Genomic DNA, 22,364 nt, shown 5'->3' with positions numbered 1-22,364 from the left:
ACCGTTTTAATGAGGGAAACAATAGCAAAGCTACTACGCATGTCTGTTCCTTCGACGATTCTGGTGGCGCTATTTTCAAATATTCAGCTGTCAAAATGACAAGTGCATATTTTACAAATCTCCCGAACACAGAGCAAACACGCTATAGTCAGAAATGAATAATCAAACCTCTTCTCCTGATCCTTTTGATAAGGATTTAAAAGGGAGAAGTTTTTTTCCTCTGATTTAAAACGCTTGCCAGAGATGACCTACCCAGATGTGATCACTACCTTGTTGAAACGGAGTGTGTTTACACCAGAGAGGCAGTGAAAGCGTACTGCAGTTTGGACGCATATAATTAATTTCTCAGTGGAAAAGTTGGGGATATTTGTTCCTGTAGTAGAGAAGCATCACTATAGTGTATGGTGAGGTTGTAGCAAGTCAAACGCTGTCCAACACGTACTCTGCATGATTTATAGATAAGAAGGAGGGAGACGTTGTGAGCGGACGCTGTAACTGCAGGCAGGTCAGCAGTGTGAAAAACCAAAGCAGGCGTGTTTACTATGGAGCACCAAAAATGACATAAGTATAAATAAATAAATGAAATAAATGTAGAAATAAATAAATGAATATATAAATGTTGAAATAAATGAATAGTATATAAATAAATGCACATAGAAAAGAAAAAATATATATATATATATATATATATATATATATATATATATATATATATATATATATATATATATATATATATATACATATAAATAAATACACGTATAAATAATTGTATAGGTAAATAAATGAATTAATAAATATGTGGAAATGTGGAAATAAATCAATAAATAAATGTAGAAATGTTAAAATAAATGAACAAAAAAATAAATAAATGTTGAAATAAATAAATGCACATATAAATGAATAAATAAATATATAAATAAGAAATGTATTTATTAATTTATTTACCTTTTATTTATTTACAATTATTTATGCATGTATTTATTTATTTATTTATATTTATTTATTTATATGTGCATTTATTTATTTATTCTTATGTAATATTTGGTCCTCCATAGTTTACATGTTTAAAGAACAATTTGAAAATCTGCTTGTAATGACCTTATTTTTAATGTTTGTGACTCTCAGATTAGGGGAAGTTTGCAGTCATGTTGCAGCAGTTCTTGTGGCTGTGGAACATTGTGTAAGGGAAGGTTTAAATTAAATTACATCCACTGTTTTGAACGCTGTTTACTGGTAAACGGAAGTGTCCTAGGAACAGCCACGTCACTTCCTACGATCATGAATATTCGTCTGAAACGGTCAATAGCACAGCTGAACCTGAGAGGGAGAGACTTACCTCAATAAAAGTGTTTTTATGAATTGTTTATAAAAGTTTTAAGCAGAAATGGTGTGTTTCATTAAGGAATACATTTCAGCTACAAATAAAAAAATATGGTTTATGGTTTAGTGTCTCTTTAAACATGGTGCTTCTGTGACGTTACACATATTAAACATACGTGACTGTCAACAACTGATTTCAGTTAGTTACTTTATTTTGTGTTTTTTTTTCTCCTTCACTGGTTTGTATATACAGTGTAAAATAGTAAATGCGTCTTGCCACAATCACTAGAAATATTTGAATTTGCTTCGGAACCAATCCTCAGTGATTTAGCGCTTTCCGGAGGTATTTTGGAGGCGGAATGTTTTAAAGCGGAAGGCGGTGCGTCCAATCCCACATGAAAACCTAGTGCACTACATAGTGCACCACTCCTCCAGGAAACACTGGTATCTACACGTTGAGGGCACTGTGCGTGCAGTAGTTCTGTAGTTGGGACGAAGCCGGGTTTGGAAGGTTCGTGTTTTTGTATAAACAGGCCGGCTGGTGAGCGTGGAGTTCAGCTTGCGTGCCGCCGCTCCGGTTCTGGATCCAGTCAGAATGGTAAGAGCTGTTAGTCCGGACTGTAGATCCGCGCTGAGACTGGGGTTCTCTCTAAACACACAGTGCTCTTTAGACTCCCAGATAAATCTAACTGTAAAGTGAAGTTTGTCTGGCCTCTCTTTCACCAGTTAATCTCAGCAGTTCTTTAATCCTCAGTAATTATCTAAAGATAAATTAGTAATCTGTGAACTGTGCGTCACCAAAGCTCCATCTTTAAGGTTTCTTTGAGCAGTGGAATAGTAAACTAGAGGTGGGCAATATAATTCTAAAATAATATCATTATATTTCATGGTATTTTTGAAATGACGATACTCTTGGCAGTATGACAAAACAAAAAAAAAACATGTTTTTTTTAACAATATACTACAGCAACAAAATAAAACTTAATTTGATTTCTATTATTGTATACGATATGATATGGCACACCCCTAACTGAGATATTAAAAAATACAAGAATTTTATTAGATTTGTAACAGTAGTCAATAATCCAGAATGTCATGATACTAATAATGCACTCCAAATATTTCCATATATCCAGTATTAAAGTAAAATATATTATAGATATAATCTGTCTTTAGTAGATATATAACGGGAAATAGGAACAGTGTAAATTTTTCTTCTGCGGAAAACAGCAAAAAAGTAGTACCCTGATGTGATAAATAGGAGTGATTGATATGGCACGATATTTCCAGTAAAAAACACTTTTTCTTCTTCTTTGTGAAATACAATAGCTCTCTCTTGAGCAGTTGTATTTGCTGCTGCACATGAAATTCTTCCTCAACCTCTATTGTTTGCAGTAGCTAGTAAAAGAAAATCTGTCTACGTCAACCCGTAAATTAATATTCATGGCCTTGCCCACCTTGGCTCACGACCGCCCACAGGCAGAACTAAAGACAGACAGCGAACGTGAGACAGGAGCTAACAGCGCTAGGAACAGCATGGCAGTTTGTTTCTGTATTACTTGTGCAAATATCACATCAGTGTTATATGCTTTGTCCAGTAATTCAGAGCAGGAACAAATGGTTAGAATTTGTCTGTGAAACACCACCAGTGAAGTAAATTAATGATTGATTGTTTCTTGTAAATGCAGTATGCCTACTGAGACATGGGAAAGCTTGAGACAAAGGGAAATAACAGGAGCATGTTAGCACGTAGTAGTGTACTACAGAATGTACGTGGCACCCCTTTGAACCCTAAGGTTGCTAATTATTTACCTATTATTACTAATACAGATATTAATGTGAATCATGGAGTTCCAAAGGGTTCAGTTGTAGGGCCCACGAAACTGTTAATAACTGAAGGGTAAGCTTACATACAGGTAGTGCTGGGCGATTTTCACGATTCATTCAAATTAAAGTTTTAATGGGATTTTCAAAATGGAGTAATCGCAGTTTTACATTTCAGAAATGTTTATCCATCTTCCCTTGGTTACCGGCGCCTCCAGCAGACCAACGTGCGCATATTTTCTAACCATTCTGCCGAGGACTGAGCTCGTACTGAAAGAAGTACTCCCGGTGGGATAAAGCTTATATTTAGCTAGAAATAAATCCTGCCATTTCTAAAAACTGTAGCTTCATTGCTTTCCATTGAGGATCCGTGATTAATTGTGGAAAATAAAAATAATCTCTCCTAAGCTTATTCTGTGACTCATTTAGTGCTTTATGTCTCAAACCCGCGTTCTAAAGTATAATCCAGGTGATATGAACGCATGGATGTTTTTAAATCATTGATTTACTCAATGAGTCGGCTCAACCCAAAGCGTTTGAACACCAAACACCAATTTATTATTTTTTTTAAATGAACCATTTCTTTGTCATGTGTAGTTCAGTTTGTTTGTGAAATTAAAGATGATTTTTTTTAGGCCATAATCACCCAACAATACATACAGGGCATATCAGGTTAAACACAAACAACCTGATGTTGTGAAAATTAGAGGTAAAACTTTATAAAATATTTGTGCATGGATTAAAGGAAAACTCTTGACTTTTTGTGTAGTAAAACATAGGACTGTGCAATATATTGAATTTTGATCGCGATAGCGACCTTGGTTTTAAACGATCTCCAAATTCATAATATTGAATATAAAGTATTTTTGTTTCGTTTATCTGTGCTGCCGCTGCACTGGCGTGGCAGCGAATGGGTTAAGCAAAACGCGGCGTGCGGTACGTCATTGACGTCAGAACAGCTCTGGAGTCTCCATTGAGGCTGCTGAAGAGAGTGAAGATTAGCAGCACTAATATTGGCTCGGAAATGGAAGCTACAGGGCAGGCTCAGTCAGTTGAGAAAAACGGAAGAAAAAGTTCGGTGATGTGGTCCGTGACCATGTAACGTGTTCTGTGGTCACATTTTGAGAAAGTAAAATATATTAATTCAATACTAGTTTAGGTCAGTGCTGTAAAATGCGGTTGGCTGTTCTGCGTGAGCACCGCGGAGAACGCGCGCGGGCATTGCGCATGGGCGCAGATGGCGCTGGGGACGGGGGGACATGTCCCCCCCAGATTTATAGTTACCTCATCCGAAATCTAGCATCTACAAGCATAAACGTTGGGGTTTTAATTTAATTAACTGTACGTTTGTGGAGTTCTGTGTTCCACAATGCCCTCGTTTTTAAACTAGGAAGCGTTCAGTTCAGAAGTTACATTGTTCGGAGCTCCGTGTTCCAGTTCCAATGTAAATTTAACGCACCTTCTCAAGTCCGGGGTTCTAAGGAGCTGGTAACTGCCTGTACAGACTACAGACACAGGCAGTTACCAGCTCCTTACGGTACGTGTCCACTAGCACTTTTTTTCAACGCAATCCGCTGCGCTGGATCTCCTTGCTCGTTTTTTAATTAAAATGAAGCAACAGAAGTAGACAGTCATAAGTTTAATATTTTTATTTTTTTACCAACCACACTGTAACCTATAGCTCTATAAATCCATATTCTGCCGCTTTCAGCTTCTCTTCTGTGGTTGAACGTACATGGAACGCCAAAAGGCCCAAAAAACGCCTGGACCAGACGCCTTTTATCGAAAAGAACGGCGTAAAATACGGCATTCTGTGTGGGTTTTACGCCGTAATATACGCCGTATGATTTCACGACGGCGTTAAAAACGCCGCTAAAAGCACAGAAGACGCCGTTTCCCACGGAGTTTTTCGACCCTTTTGGCGCGCCGTACAGCGCGCCGTCTCAGTGCACTGAGACGGCGTAAAAAGCGGCGTTTTAGTGTCTCTCTTGACGCCGTAATAAGCAGCGTAAAAAGCGGCGTTTAATAATAAGATAATGAGCTCCACCTTCCAGTTTTGAAAGCCAATACATTTAAACTCTGTTCAGCCAATGATCTTACAGAGAGACTCAGTCTAAAGCAATTCACTGCAGATCCGAGCTCCTGAGCTCTTCAGTTTTTAAATACAAATTTACAATATACCTTCTTCACACATTCCCGCTGGTGCTCATGCCTTTTATTAGTCTAATATTTATGCTGTTCAATGTATTTTAAATAAAATTAATAGTAGTAGGGACGCCCCTTGTGCATGAATTTTATTAATTAATAGTGTTTCTTTTTAGGCTACGTTTGGTAAATGATAGCGAATAGGGTCATTCTGCTATATTACAAGAGTTTCTTGGTTTATTAGCTCTTAAATATTTGGCCAGGTACTGTATCATTATTTATATTATTTGAAGGATCTAAATAACAGGAGTGTTAGTAATCATAAAATGTAAGGAAACGTAAATGTTTATAAGATATACAGTGATAAACCAGTGTCAGTGTTAGCATATGAACTGCAGGCGTTGCTTATACACAACTTTCTCTCAGCTCAGAGGATTCACACTGATGTCCAGTAGCTGCACATAAAAAAAAGCAAAAAAATGTGACAAAATGCCACAAAAGTGGAACAAAGTTTATTTTTGCATTTTCTTCATATAAATAAGATTTTTTTTTATATAGATTGTGAAACACTGGATAGTGTACATTTGTTTTTCCATTGCCATATCAAAAAATATATTTTTGTTGTATACATGGCAAAACCTTAACATTTTCTTAACTATATTTACTTTATTTGTTTTAGTGAGAAATGCGGAATAATGCCCTTCACAACCCAAAGTTCCAGGTGATGGACATGTTCTTTTATTTCAAATTTGATATCAGTGTGTTTCAAAATGTGAGATTAGTAAAACATGATAAAAACAGTGTTTCGAGATCCAGAAATTTTAACAGTTTTTCTAAACTCCCTTCAGACTAATATTTTAAACTTAAAAAGTGCTCTAGAAGCTTCAGCTCCGAGCGCCGACATCACTAAACTGAAAATAACACATATATATGGGGGCTCTAGAGTCTGTAGAGATTACTTAAAGTCTTTCAGTGGTCCGTTTCCGTTTCTGAGTTTATACACCTGTCCCAGCTGGCTGCTTAATCTGTCCTGATGCACACCAGCTGGGACAGATAGAGCTGTGCGTTCCCCCGCCTATATATATATATATATATATATATTGATTGATTGATTGATTGATGATTTTTCATGATGGGCCAAATATTTTCTATTGGTGAAAGGTCTGAACTGCAGGCAGGCCAGTTCAGCACCCGCACCTCTCTTCTGTGAAGCCATGCTGCTGTTATGGATGCAGCGTGTGGTTTAGCACTGTCTTTCCTGAAAGAGATGTTCTGTGGATGATTTAGATGTTCTAAAATCTTTATACACTTTTATAGGTAGTTTCTGTTACAGATGTGTAGGCTGCCCACACCATAGACACTATTGCAGCCTCATACCTTTAGAGATGCAGGCTTTTAAACTGTGCGCTGATGCTGCATCGTTCCTCTGCAGTCTTTAGGACATAGTGTCTGAGTTCTCAAACATATTTAACATTTTGATTAACCTGACCACAGAACAGTTTTCCTGTTTTTTCAAATGTATGCTTTCAGATATAGCAATGTGTAGATCCTCATTTTTTGGTTCCAATTCAGTATTCGAAACAGGACTGCTGATACAGATACACAGTCTGATACATTAGATATGTTCAAGTCTGAAAATCGACCTACACACACACACACACACACACACACACTGTTTATTTATTTTGTGTTTGCGTTTTTTATTGGCAGTTGATCCAGGTTTTGGATTATCCGTGATCCGTTACAACACTACTGAAAAGAACAAGAGTCCTCTGCCTGGTGCAGTCTGCCTGTTCAGAAGTAAACAACTCCTGCTACTCTCTGCTGATGCATGATTAGACTGGTTAAATATGACGCAGCCATTTTTTCATTCCCCACGCTGGCTTTACTCTACGTCTTGCTTTTTTCCATACTAATGACATTTTAGGCAAACCACCTGCTAATGCTTTTAGCTCCCTCAGTTACAGCCTCAGTTTGCTAGCAAAAAACTCTTGTTACTCTGCTGTATGTGTTTGATTAAACTGGTTTAAATGTATGATGCAGCTGTACTTGCACACCTCAGACTAAAATATCTTCAAACAAATTTTAGTCAAATCAAGATTTGTTTGCTTGTTTAGAGACTGGGACCGCTATGCATTCATAATAAGATGTGCACTGGATCGGGATTGGTAAGTGGATCGGTCCTGTCTGTCCAATATCCAACTAAATCCAAGTGAATTATGTCAATATTGGACCCAATACTGATATTGGATCAGATTAGTCCTGTCTCCAGTTTTTGTCAGGTGCATGAGTCTAAGCTGAACACCCTTATTTCCGATCTCTAAGATGCACTGCACTAAGAACAGTCATTCAAAAATAGCTGATAGAACCACATGGACAAGAGATTACTCAACTTTACTGTACACAACAAACGCCTTATGTTCACCAGAAGCTCTGCCCCCTCCTCTTATGGTCTCTGAAGAATCTGGGATAATGAATCATCACACAGTGGGAAAAGAATCAGTTCTCAAACTGGTCAGTTGTCCAGAACATTTTGGGAGGAAATGGGCAACACAAACTTGTGATCAGAGCTGGGAAAGGCCATCCTGACTGTTCTCAGCAACAAGCTAGGTTCTGTCATGGTATGGGGTATGTTGGTACACTTCTGTAATGCAGAAAAATACATTTAGCTCTTAGAGCAACATAAATTTTATTCATAAGCTTAACTGACCAGAGGAGGATGGGTCACCCTTTATATACAGTTGCAAGAAAAAGTATGTGAACCCTTTGGGATTACTTGGATTTCTGCATTAATTGGTCATTAAATGTGTTCTGATCTTCATCTAAGTCACAACAATAGAATAACACGGTCTGCTTAAACTAATACCACACAAAATATTATATGTTTGCATGGTTTTATTGAACACGTAACATGTTAACATTCACAGTCGGAATGGGGGGGGGGGGGGGGGGGGGGTGAAGAAGTATGTGAACTCCTAGGCTAATGATTTTTCTAGCTAATTAAAGCCAGGTTGTGATGAGATTGGATATGTTAGTTAAAGTTGCCCTACCCTAAGGAAACACACACCGTTTGAAGTTTGCAAAAGAGAACCTGAATGTTCCACAGCACTACTGACAAAATATACTGTGGACAGATAAAACCAAAATTAATATGTTTGGAAGGAACACACATCGCTATGTGTGGAGAAAAAAAGGCACAGCACACCATCATCAAAACCTCATCCCAACTGTGACATATGCTGGAGGGCCTGGACACATTGCTGTCATTAACAGAAAAATTAATTTGCAAGTTTACCAAGACAGTTTTGTAAAGAGGAATGGTCCAAAATTCCTTTTTGTTCAGGTCTGATTCTAAACTAAGGACATTTTGGTTGAGGTTTTTGCTGCCAAAGGAGGGTCAACCAGTTATTAAATCCAAAGAGTTACATACATTTTCCACTGCACTGCACTATGTTAACATGTTGTGTTCAATAAAAACATGCAAACATATAATATTTTTATGTGGTATTAGTTTTAGCAGACTGTGTTTGTCTATTGTTGTGAATTTGATGAAGATCAGAACACAATTAAAGACAATTTTATGCAGAAATCCAAGTAATCCCACAGGGTTTAAATACTTTTTCTTGCAACTGTATTGTGATAGTATATTGGATAGTACGTGATTAGTACATGGTGCATGTGAGCCTTGGTTACTTACTAAGTTTCTTCATTGTCTGCTGAAAGCAACTTACACACAGCCATTAAAGTCTAAATATCTGCAACACGATAAGTACACCTCACAGTCAGCATGCCCAAATTTTGTCAAGTTGTCATCTCTTCTAAAGCTGATGCACAAGAAACAGTAGTTTGCTAAAGACAAGTAGTCCCAGTCCAGTCCATTATAACAATCCCCAACCCTTCTCCAAGAAGCTGAAGGTTCAGACAAAAAAAAATAATTTCTAGGATATACTGTATAATAATTGTTACAATGTGGAAAAAACGTTAAGCATACAAGTCTGAATATTTGAATTAGTACTCTGAATATTTTGAAGATTAGTCGATTAGTGAAGAAGTATTTTCACCATGCCCTCCATCTCTGCTTATTGTGGTTTCGGCTCTTGTTCTCTGTTACATCAAAGTGATAACACCGAAACATGGGATTTAAATGTCCAGATGTTTAATTGTGATTCTAAAATATTTAGTGATTAAGTATATCTGTTGTGTCTGTCACTTTTGGTGACCAAGCAGAGCGTGATCTGAGTGAGTGACCAGTCATTAAATAAACCAGCAGCAGAGTCAACAGAGGTTCTTTATTTTTTTTTAAGAGGCAGATAAATATAAGTTAAATACTCTTGTTGCTGGGTCTATATTTTTTCATGCTATCCACCAATTTGGTTGTTGAGGACCCACACTTTCTAATTGCAGCTTTGCTACAGCCTGTAACCATGATTCTTCTGTTTGCTAGCTTAATGTGAGCTTCATTTAACGCTTTGTTTTTTCTTCTTGCTGCTATGGCTATCATATGGCCTCTGCACTTCCCTTGGCTAAACCCAAAACTGTGGTTTTGTGCCCAGATCTTCCACATCCCATGGATCTATGTTCCAGTTCGGAATGTCCTAGCAATCTGGCATCAGCTGACAAAGTATGAGGTCAGATGGGTTTATCTCTCTCTGTCTGTCTCTGAATTTCTTTTTCTATGTCTGTCTGCTGTGACTGTCTCTCTCTGTCTCTCTAGCTACGTTCACACAGCAGGTAAAGGTGTCCCAAATCAGAACTTTGTTCAGGCATCATGTGTGACGTGTAGTGTTTGTGTGGCTGTGTTAACAGAACACACTACATCTGATATTTATATCTTGACTTTTATGTTAAAGCTGAAGGAAAAAAAAGAACATGAATACATAGCAAAAGACATGTGAGAAGAAGGAAAAATGGAACTTTTATTGTAGACAAAATAAGGTAGCAGACCAATGCAATATTGGGAATGATGTGTTCCCTGTACTAATATTAGAAGGCTTGTGTCGTGAATGATTTAAATTATTATAATTTTTTTTATTTGGCTAAACACAGTTGCAGATATGAGATATCATATTGAAAAGAGTGTGAACAGCCATAAATAAACATTATAAAATTAAATTTGGGCCACTTTTACCTGCTGTGTGAACATATGAACTTCTTGATGTTTCTGTTTTTAAACACTGAACCAAAACATAAACGCAACACTTTGGGTTTTGAGCTGAACTCAAAGATCTAAGACTTTTCCCATGTACAAAAAATGCCTTTCTTCATTCAAATTTTGTTCACAATTGGGTCTAAATCTGCGTTATTACTGAGCACTTCTCCTTAGCTAAGATAAACCATCCACCAGTCACAGGTGTTGCAAATCAAGATGCTGATTAGACACAGTGATTATAACACAGGTGTATCATGGGCTGGCCACAATAAAGAGCCACTCTAAAATGTGCAGTTTTGTCACAAAGCACAATGCCACAGATGTTGCGAGTTTTGAGGGATTGTGCAGTTGGCATGCTGACTGCAGGATTGTCCACCAGAGCTGTTGCTCATGAATTGAATGTTCATTTCTCCACCATAACCCATCTCACCGGACTCGCAACCGCAGACCACATGTAACCACACCAGCCCAGGACCTACACATCCAGCATCTTCACCTTCAAGATCATCTAAGCTGAGCCATCCGGACAACTGTTGTAACGATCAGTTTGCATAACCAAACAATTTCTGCAAATACTGTCAGGAACCATCTCAGGGAAGCTCATCTGCACCATCTCATCTCTCATTGGGGGCTCCACTTTACTGCAGTTTGTCGTCTTAACTGACTTACGTGGCCAAATGCTCACACTTTCTATAGCGTCTGGCACAATAATGAGGTGTTCTCTTCACTGATTAATCCTGTTTTTCACTGTACAGGGCCGATGAAAGACTGTGTGAATCGTGTGGGTGAACAGTTTGCTGATGTAAGTGTTGTGAATCGAGTGGCCCATAGTGGTGGTGTTATGCTATGGGCAGGCGTATGTTATGGACAACAAACACAGCTGCATTTTTTTGGGATGGAATTTTAAATGCACAGAGATACCGTGATGAGATCCTAAAGCCCAGTGTTGTACCATTTATTCATGACCATAACCTCGTGTTGCAGCATGGCCTTTTGTGTACATAGGAAAAAACCTACATCTTTGAGTTCAGCTCAAAAAATGGGAGCAAAACCAAAAGTGTATTGTGTTTATATTTTTTGGGTTTGTCTTCTTTCGAGTAGGTGCTAATATTGGTAATATATTTCAGTTGATTAATAGTATGGATGCATTTAGAGGGGGGGGGGTAGAAATCAGGGCCAATCATGTAAATTTTAAAGGAACGGAATCAGGTGGAAAAGCACTGGATTACAGATGAATCAAAAATGTGACACTATGTTGCTACTACATGAGGTCACAATATATGCAGCTACACTAGTATTAATGTTCACCATTAAAGCTCTCAGTTAAACTCAGCAACTAAAATATTCTAATCTTAAATGCATTAAAACTACCCTTAGATATTGTAATACAGTTAAGTCTAGTATAAATCTAGTGGCTTTGGTGGGGTGAAAAATGTAATCAGAACATCCGTATATGTGTTTCATAGTGTGTTTACATATGTATTTATACATTTCGAGTACCCAAATACTCGCTTTCAAATTCATCTGCTCAGAATGGTCCTTTCTTCAGTCTATTGTTTTTCAGGTTTGGTGGTATTAATTTGTTTTATTTGTTATACCTTCTTAAAATACAACTGTGGCATATGGTATTAAAGGGGAGTAGCGAAAAGTAGCTTAAGCTGTGAAACTAATGCAGCTTGTCCTGGATATGTGGCTTTTGTACCATCTTCATAAGCATTGTTTTTAAATTAGATTCATCAACTATGTAAATAGTTACATAATATGTTGATTGAAATTAGAAATTAAGCCAAATTCTCAGTAGGACTGGGTATTGTTTTTTTTTTGTTTTTTTAATTTGCTACTGATAACCAAACAATTCTTTTTCTCTTGCTTTTTTCTAATTTGTAATTTGTAATCTAAAAAAACAAAAAGCGATAATTATTCTCACACAATGTATTTATTTAACAACCAACATTACTAATCTCATTCTCATGCGGTCACCATAAGAGACTCCATCTTACTGGATCTTTATACTTTTAATAAAGAACAAAAACAACAGCATTACTTGTGCTTAAACTATTAATATATTTTCTTAAGCATATTGCTGGATGCAGTTCAGTTTTTGAGAGTTCTTTTTAAGAAATATCAGCACTAGATTAGTGGTGTCAATCACTTCAATCAAAATCATAATTCTTTTTTTTTTTTTTTTATGCTGCTAGTTCCGTGAGTAAGTGAGTGAGAGAGTGAGTGAGAGAGTGAGTGAGAGAGCGCACATGAGGGATTTCAGGACAGCAGGGGTGTGTTGGCTATTTGAAATATCCGCGTTTGGTGATGTTGTGGAGTTTTTATTTTTTGTCTCTCTCACTGAGTGTGCTCTCTGCACTTGGCGGGATTGTGCGTTTTATACAAAGTATCAAGGATAGGCACCAAATTTCTTTGGTACTTTCTTTCGGTACTCACTTTTTACCCAGCCCTAATCGTCAGCCATTTTTTGCAAAATTTGCAATCAGAATCTTTTGCGGGATAGACCAAAGGCAGAGTCCTGTCTAATTGTTAGACATGCCCCCTTTGTTAGACCAAGAGTCCTTGTTATTGGTTCATTCTCATTTTCAAAACTCTTCTATGTCTGTCTCTTTATTACCTCTGTTGTTTATTACAGTTTTCACCTACTGCTTATACCACCCATACTGCTCAATTTATGTGGCACGTCCCAAAAACAAATACAGCATTTGGTGTCTCAGACTGGATAAATAAAGATTGAATAAAACATGTAAAACCAGACCACTGGATGGGCTTGCACCAAATGAAGGATTCTGTGTCGTACAGTAGTCCAGTAGAATGAGTGCTCACACATCCACTCTGTGTATTAGAGCAGGAACACAGTTCGATGATCTTCTCAGACCCAGAGACTCAACTTATGCCAGGATCGTACTACACAATTTTAGCCAAATTATGGGCTGAGCGCAGATATACACGTGCTGATGATTAGCTACAATAACTAATAATTATGGATTAGAGACAGTGTCTCATGGTCACAGATTCTTAGTATATTTTGATGTAATGGCACTCTCTCACCATTAGAGGGCTACCTTGACCTTGGGTCTGAGCCAGCAAAATGTTGAGGGCCAGTAAAAGATTAGCTGTGTTTTAAAAAGCTGCTTGAATGTTAATGGTTAAAAGTGTCAGTTTAATTCTGTTAGAGAGGCGCATTTCATTTAAACATTTGGCAACCTACCATGACGCAGGAGTTGTGTGGAAAAAAGGCCACCACTTCGCCTATTTGGAATTTCTTTGGTTTTGAACCAGATGAGCGTGGGCTGCCAAAAGATTTAAATAAATGTGTCTGCAAGATTTTCGCATCTGTGGTCCGTGTCAAAGATGGACAGACAACAAATCTACGTGATCACCTGCGTGTTCACCATCCTGAAAAATATGCAACCATCAACGTGTCTGTGTGTTCAGGTCTTGCCAAAAAAACGCAACCGACCATATCTGGGATGTTTGCGAAAAGCACTAAATATAAAACTGACCGTGACCGGTGGAAGGAGCTGACAGGTGTAACTCGCTACCTGTCCAAAGAAATGGTATCGTTCAACACGGTGGAGAAGCCCAGTTTCAAGGCCGTGCAACCGAGCTGTGTCAGGTGGAATATTTGGCCTTGACAACTGATATGTGGTCCAGCTGCAACATTATGCCATACATGTCCGCACATTATGTCAACCAAGAGTGGAAAATGCAGTCCAAATGCCTACAAACCAGCTTCATGCCAGAGACACACTCGGCGGACAATTTGGAGGATGCTCTGCGCAGCACAATCATGGAGTGGGACATACAGGAAAAAAAGATCGCCTGCATAACCTCTGACAATGGGGCGAACGACGTCGCTGCCATCCGGCAGCTCAAATGGCCATGGCTGAGTTGCTTTGGCCACAACCTGAACCTTGCCATCAACAACTCTCTTGTGCAACAGAGGGCGAGTACAGACCGTGCGTTTGCAGTTTGCCGAGCTGTCAACGCTGCGTTTTCCCACAGCTGGCTACGGCCAAATGAGCTTCGGAAAGCGCAGATGGAAAAGAACCTTCATTGATCACGGTAATATTTTAAACAATTCTAACAACGACTATTATTTCACTTTGTATATAGCTTTTAAAATAATTAGCATTAGGGTTGGCCAAATTTATCATTTAATGTGCAGCTTATTGTTAGGCCGACTTAAAGTGGATAACTAGCCTGTGTCTTTGCTGACAGGATTGTGCCACGCGATGGGGCTCGAAACAGCACACGGTGGAAAGAATGCTGGAGCAAGCGCAAGCCATCAAACGTGTACTTGCTGAAGACAAAAGCCGCCGACCACTGCCCCAGCTGACGTGGCAGGACATAAGTGTTCTAGAATCTGTGAACAAGGCGCTGAAGCCAGTGGCAGATTTCACAGATATTCTTTCTGTGGTAAACTATGTCACCATGTCCTCCCTGGTACCCATGCTTTGGCATCTAGAAAGTGTGTTGGAGAGATGCGAGGATGATTCTGAATTGACAGCCAACCTAAAGCGTGTTGTCCTGGAGCAGATGGAGCGCAGATATGAAGACACCATCCAGAGGACGCTGTGCGTGGAAGTGCCCCCAAAAAAGAAGGCATCTTTGGGGAGCTTTTTAGGGAAGAGAATTAACACTCACGGACGAGCAAAGAGCTGAGGCAGAAATGGCCATCTACCTGCAGGAAAGTGCTATCCACGGAGAAGAGGATCCACTGATATTGTGAAAAAATAACAAGAGCAGGTTTCCGCTAATGGCAAAAATCGCACGAAAATATCTCTGAATATGCACTACCAGTAGAAAGAGTTTTCAGCACCGCGGGTGGCGTGGTCACCACAATCTGCAGTTTATTAAAGCCAGAGAGAGTCAACATGTTGTTTTTTTGGCCAGAAACATTGACATGTAAACATGTTGGAATAGGCTACACAATGTCGGCCCTCTTAACATTTTAAGTTATTACAGTTTAGCGCATTTCGGGAAGTCATGCTTTTGTTTTGTTTTATATTTTTCTTGCTCTTATTATATTATCATTCATTATTCTTTCTGTTGTTTGTTCTGCTGTGATATCACAGTAAAATCTATTATGATTTATTTTAAAGCTTTTTCAAAAAAAGGTAAATGCCATAGCCAGTCATAAGCTTTGACGCTTCGTTTTGTTGTTCAACTTTTAATAAACCTGTTTACAAACACCTTCGTGTCAAGTTTATTTTGTAGCCTTTGCACTGCAATTTTTTTTAATTATTAGATATTTGTAGAATTTGTAGAGATTAATGAGAGAATTGTTGTATTCTTTTCAGACATGGACAGGCCAAGTTCCGTTTAAAGATCTCTAGCTGACTCCGGTTTCTGCGGTGAAGCTGTTTGATCCAGCTGTTAAACTGTTATATTAACACCATTTTAACGTTTTTCGTTTCTATGTTTTGAAATTCGTTAGATTATATTTTGACAACATTTTGGGTTTATTTTTGTTTGTTATTTTTCTAATAATAATAGAAATTACATAATTTATTTTCTTTTGTTCATTTTTTAAGACAAGCTGTAACCTAGATATAAATAGTAATATTAATATAATATACTAAATATAATAGAATAATAATTATAAATAATATAATAATATGCCAATTAGGCATATTTGTAGCAGTAGGGTATTTTAATTTTCATCCCTGACTCTAATTCATATAAGTTATATACCTGATTTGATCTTTTTCCTACAGTCCCTGCTAAAGTTTTAGGTGAAGGAGACCTAAAGAAGGTCCGTGCATGTTTTTGGAAAAACAAAAATGTGGGCATGGCATCGCGATGGTTAACATCCATCTCGATGGTGGGTCATATATGACGATGGACGATGATATCATCCTTTGGCACAACCCTAGTACCTTCTCCTCTGCTAGGCCTGTCACGAAAACAAAATTTTCAGGACGATATATTGTCCCAGATATTATTGCGATAAACGATAAAATTGTTATTTTAAAGCGTCACTATAGAAAATACTTTTTTCCTGCTTCGGTGCTCCCAAAGGAGCTTTAAGACAGACTGTCCCAGTAATAATATACTAGCATAATAATACTATTACACAATTTTTTATTATTAAGAACAGATATTGGGCTTCCAATATAAAAATATTTTAATATCCTAAATAAATAAAACAAATATTTAATAAAAATTAAAAAAAGTACAACCACTCTGGTCCTCTGTGGGTTCTGAAAAAACTGCACTAAATATTAAACAGACCTTTATAAAAAAAATAAAGTAACAACAAATAGATGAAAGGAACATTTACATGAATAAATTTTTTAACTCTAGATATAACCATAGGAAGTTGCAAATTCTTTTTTCTGATCATATATGCATATGCTGTAAAACACACATTAGCTCAGACATACACGTGTCCATTTGATCAAAGACACAGATGGCTCAGCCAGAGCTCTTGCTATAAACGTATTTTTTAATGTAACAGATAGATGTCGCTGTCTGACAGATTCGACTTTGCCATAGACAGAGAGCCGGTGAGAGAGCAGCAGTAGAAATCAAGCGTTCTCATTTAAACAAACTCGCGCAGAGACCCGATGGCTGTTATCGTCAAAAATGCTCGCGGTTAAAAATTATTGTACGATATGTCGATAACTTAATTATCGCAACAGGCCTATCCTCACTGATAATGCTGCGAGGTGCATTTTGGGTAATCGGGCTGTAAGAAGTCTACACCTTTCAAGAAGTCACCTTTCATGCATCCTCGATAAAGTGGGAGGAGCAAGAACACATCCGGTTCTTTGTTGTGTACTTGGCTAACTGTGATCTTGGGTTGCGACTGATGACGTTTTCTGAGTCCACAAAAACACAAGTACAGACAAGAATGCAGATTGAGAAACGGCCATTGTCTCTACTAGAGGTCACTAATAGGTGGGCCACAGTCCAGGTCCTGACATTGTTCTATGTGGACCTGGACCATTAAACTGTTGAGTATTTGACTGAGAATAATTTAAATAAAAAATGTTTGCTTAGTGTTTCTATGGGTGCTTGAAAGCAATAAAGCAGCAGCAGATTTTTTCTTTTAAATTGAAAGCATTAGTGTTCTGGAGGAGGGAGAGAGCAAAATATTATAAGTGGTATCAGTCTGCTTCTGCTACCATTCCTACAAAGCAACATATATCATATATGCCGCCGTACACGGGAGTTTTAGTTTAGTTTTCCAGCACCCAGGCTAGAGCAGTGTTAGTATTAGCTCTTTTGCCATTCAGAGGTGAGTACTTTCAGCCTGTAGCCTGCTGCTAACCCCGGCTAGCGCTGCTGGAGCAGTGTTAGCATTAGCTGCTAACCACACTAAGCACTAGCTCTTTCTCCGTTCAAAAGCCTTAACAGACTGTAGCCTGCTGCTAACCCCAGCTAACACTACTAGCTAATATTGCCCTGGCATACCAGAACACTCAGGGTTCCTCAGTGTAGCACTGTCAGGCAGCATTAGCCGCTAACCGGAAACCTTAAAATTACTGTGTAGATAAACAGAGGTGCTTTACTAAACCAAATAAACAGTTTTCAGGAGAGAAATCTGTGTAGATTATTATCCAGCGCTTGTTTGGCTTTTAAAGAAAATGTTTTTTTATTTTTATTTTTGTTTTGTTTACTTAGCTTTACAGGTCTCGCCGCTGGGTGGAATTACAAGAAAACATGCCAATACCCCTGTGTCTTACTAGTGTTGCAAAATGCACCTTATAATCCAGTGTGCCATGTGTATGAAAATAGATCAGAAAATGGACATTTTGGACATGAAGAGGGAATAGGTACTGATCTGTCTGCAGTCGGGAATGTTTGCAAAATTTAGAAATGAAATAAAAACGGTTATGTTTAATAAAATTTCCCAGCTTTTACCAGCTTTTACATTTTGTGCAAGATTGTCAGCACATAGCCAGATGTGTTTGTAGGGCAATTGCAGATATTTCTGAATTTCTAAAAACAGTATTGTTATAAATCTGCTTCTTTATTTCTGGTACCATGTTTTATTGTTTATTATCTTTAAACTCAGGTGCCAGAACTAGCCAAACCCTCTGCCATTCTGAAAGAGAGAGAAAAGGTGGAAAAGATCATCCATAATATCCGCAGTGCTGGACCAGGAAAATTACAGGTACTGATCCACTTAATTCTTCTTCTGCTCACTTTACACTTCAGATCAAATCAAATTTATTTGTATAGAGCTTTTTGAAGCTTATGTTGCCAAGTAGCTTCTCAGAAATGAATAGTGTGAGCAAAAATAGAAATCCTGGGGGGACCCATTCTCATCTGTTCAAAACAAGATTAATCAATTCTTCTCTTAGTTCCGTTCTTCTTCCATTTTGGCCATGAGAGTGAACCCCGTGTTAGATGGACACCACACTGCAGATTTACAAACGCACTGGTAATGTTTGTGGTAGCATCATGCTGGGGGGTTCTTTTTAGCAGGCCCTGAAAATTTAGAGAAAAAAATGAATACAGTTAAATATGCAGTATCTTTGTGAGTCCACCACTTACATTTTTGTGAATATTTTAGGATATATTTTCACGGGACAACACTGAGACTATGACACTTTGATATAAATTAAAGTAGTCTGGTGTACAGCTTGTATAACAGTGTACATTTGATGTGGCCTCAAAATAACTAATGTCAAATCAGCTGAACAAAAATCATGCAATGTGATTTCTAGAGATGGGACCGATCTGATACAATATCGGTACAAACACACACCCATCTGCTGGTAAAAACGGCGATTAATTTAGTTCAGAAAAACAGTTAGCATCGCCAGTCAGCCGTTAGCCATCTCCATTAACATCTGCAGTCTGTTCGCCTAGCTAGAACTGAGCCAACAGCTCCATTCAGGCATTGTGAACAACTCAAGTAAACTACATCCATAATCCACATCGAATATCAAACCACAGATCCTACCCAAGCTAACCAGCACCAAGAAATCAACCTGTTATTAAAAAAACAGTGATTAATTCAGCTCGGAAATACAGCTAGCCAGTTAGCCATTAACAATTGCAGCTGATACACTACGCTACATGTAAAAAAAAAAAAAGTCTCCTGCTCAACCAGTGCAAAAAAAATTGTCTAGAGCCCTGTATTTAATATTAAACGTATTTAATTTGATTATTTTTTTAATATTTAATAAAAAATTATATATTTAATTTGAAAGAAAAATATTGTATGTCTGTTTGTATATAAAATGTGTTAAATGATTTTGGAATGAACTTGTGTATACTCTTCAAAGGGCTGTGTGGTCTGTTTCAGCCTTACTATGTAACCTTAATCATAGTACCAATAATGAACTAAAAGTATCGGTATTTGAATCAGTATCGGCAGTTTTATTTCAGTTTTATATCGAAATCGGATAGGAGCTAAAAAAAAAAAAAAGTGGATCATCCCATCACTAGTGATTTCTAGATTTTTTTTTTAAGCTTATGTCTCTCACAGTGGATATGCACATATAATGAACATTTCAGACCCCTCCCACGATTTCAGAACTTGCAAAGTTGCATATTTTCCACCAAAGAGTCATGTATTCAGTGTAACATCCAGGGACAAGCAGTCAAAGAGTGTGGATTACTGGAACCGTGTCTTGTGCTCTAACGGGACCATGATAAACTTGTTTGGCTCAGATGTTGTCCACCATGTTTGGTGGTGCCCTGGTAAAGAATACCAAGAAAACTGCCCCTTGTCTACTGTCAAGCATGGTGATAGTCCAGGGCTACATGTAGTCTTTTGGCATTGGGGAGCTGAAATCCAACATATACAGTGACATTCTAAAGCAGAGCTTGATCCCCTCCCTTCAGAATCTGGGCTGCATAGCATTTTTCCAACATAATAACGAGTCAAACGCACCTCCAAGATGACAACTGCTTTGCAGAGGAAGCTGAAGATAAAGTTACGGACTGGCCAAGCATGTCTCCAAACCAAAACCCTAATAAGCACCTCTGTTGCATCCTAAAACAGAAAGTGGAGGAGCGCAAGGTCTTTAACATCTACCAGCTCTGTCATGTCGACATGGAGGGAAAGAGTGTTCCAGTGGCATCCTTTGAACTCCATGCCCAAAAGAGTTAGGCAGCGATTATGGTGGCCACACACAGTATTGACACTATTTGGCCATTTTCACTTAGGGGTGTACTCATCTATGTTGCAGTGGTTTAGACATTAATTGCTGTGAGTGAGGTGACAGGGTGGTGCAGTGGGTAGCACTGCCGCCTCACAGCAAGACTGCCTGGGTTTGTGTGGAGTTTGCACGTTCTCCCGTGTCGGCGTGGATTTCCTCTGGGTGCTCCGGTTTCCTCCCACAGTCCAAAGAGTTCAGGCTAATTGGATGTTGGATAAAAAGGCCCCCTAGGTGTCAGTGTGTGAGTGAATGTGTGCTGGCTGGGATAGACTACAGCCCCCCGCGACCCTTAATGGAGGAAGTGGTTGACAGTGAGTGAGTGAGTGAGTGAGTAAATTTACATGGTTATACAAGCTGTACGCTGAGTGTCATATCTTCACTGCTGTCCAATGAAAAATTTCATTAAATATTTACAGAAATGTGAGGGGTATGTGTGAGATACTGTAGGTAAATCCTTGTTGAGATTACGAGAGAGCTTTGTCTTCAGAAAAGATTTCTTTCCAGCAGGACAATTCCCTGAAATGACTGCATTTATAAAAGCGTCCAAGAGGAAAATAGGGGTTGAGTTTTTTTGAATTAGCAATGTATCAGGTGCAGCAGTGATGACGGTTCCAGTAATCCACACTCTTTGACTGCTTGTCTCTGAATGTTACACTGAATACGTGACTCTTTGGTGAAAAATATGTATATGAACAGGTTCATTTTTTTTTTTTCTTCAGGTTATTTCGGACTTTGATATGACGCTAACAAGGTTTGCTTATAATGGAAACCGTTGCCCCACAACACACAGTAAGTACTTGGACACTCTTAAAGCTATGTACAGTGGCATGCAAAAGTATTCATACCTTGTAAGCCCTTTTGTCACCTTACAACCACAATATAAATGTATTTAGATTTTAGATGATAGACCAACACAAAATACAACATAATTGTGAAATGGAACAAAAATGATAAATTTAAGCAAATAAAAATCCAAATAGTGTGACGAGCAGTGTAAAATTATTCATCCCCCTTCACTCTGAAAGCCCTAAATGAAATCCAGTGCAATATTTGCCTTCAGAAGTTACTTAATTAGTTAACAGAGTCCAGCTGTGTGTAATTTGGTCTCAATTTTACACCTGTTCGGTGAAGGACCTCAGTGAATTGTTAGAGAAGACTACTGAACAAACGGCATTAAGAAGACCAAGGAATTCAATAGACAGGTCATAGATAAATGTGAAGAAGTTTCAAGCATCATACCCAAAACTTGCAGCGAAAGGTGGCTCCAATCAGTATTGATATAGGGGTGCTGAATACTTTTTCATTTCACACTTTGTATTTGATTAAAATGTAAAACCACATATCATTTTCATTCCACTAATTTGTGTTGGGCAATCACTTAAAATTTTAATAAAATACATTTAAATTTGTGGTAAGGGAACAAAATCAAAGTGTGAAAAGCTCAAGGGGTATACATACTTTTGCAAGCCACTGTATTTACACCTGCAGTTAGACCTGTTACAGTAACAATTTTTATTTGTATGTGGTGCGGACGGTTATACAGTGCATCCGGAAAGTACTCACAGCGCTTCCCTTTTTCCACATTTTGTTACGTTACAGCCTTATTCCAAATTGTATTATATTAATCTCTTTCCTCAAAAATCTACACAAAATACCCCATAATGACCATGTGAAAAAATGTATTAAAAATGTATTAAAAAACTGAGGAATCACATTTGCTCAAAATTGAGCTCAGGTGCATCCTGTTTCCATCCTTCAGATGTTTCTACAGCTTAAATGGAGTCCACCTGTGG

The 22,364-nt window shown here is 38.1% G+C and overlaps 1 protein-coding gene across 2 annotated transcripts in view; it reads left to right on the top strand.

Annotated features, from left to right (window-relative positions):
• The first annotated feature begins 1,717 nt into the window (after window positions 1–1,717).
• LOC103032727 (7-methylguanosine phosphate-specific 5'-nucleotidase) overlaps window positions 1,718–22,364 on the top strand; it is a 31,060-nt gene continuing 10,413 nt past the window's right edge. The window contains exons 1-4 of one of the 2 annotated variants that reach the window (XM_049464721.1): window positions 1,718–1,921; window positions 9,846–9,920; window positions 18,474–18,572; window positions 21,291–21,360. In XM_049464721.1, coding sequence (XP_049320678.1) covers window positions 1,919–1,921; window positions 9,846–9,920; window positions 18,474–18,572; window positions 21,291–21,360 — 247 coding nt within the window. In that variant the 5' untranslated portion in view covers window positions 1,718–1,918. The remainder of the gene's footprint in view (window positions 1,922–9,845; window positions 9,921–18,473; window positions 18,573–21,290; window positions 21,361–22,364) is intronic. The other variant, XM_049464722.1, reaches the window with a different exon arrangement.

This window comes from Astyanax mexicanus, chromosome 15, assembly GCF_023375975.1.
Source record: "Astyanax mexicanus isolate ESR-SI-001 chromosome 15, AstMex3_surface, whole genome shotgun sequence".
Classification (NCBI taxonomy): domain Eukaryota; kingdom Metazoa; phylum Chordata; class Actinopteri; order Characiformes; family Acestrorhamphidae; genus Astyanax; species Astyanax mexicanus.
The sequence above is the reverse complement of the archived record's forward strand: the minus strand, read 5'-3'. Positions and strand labels throughout refer to the sequence as shown.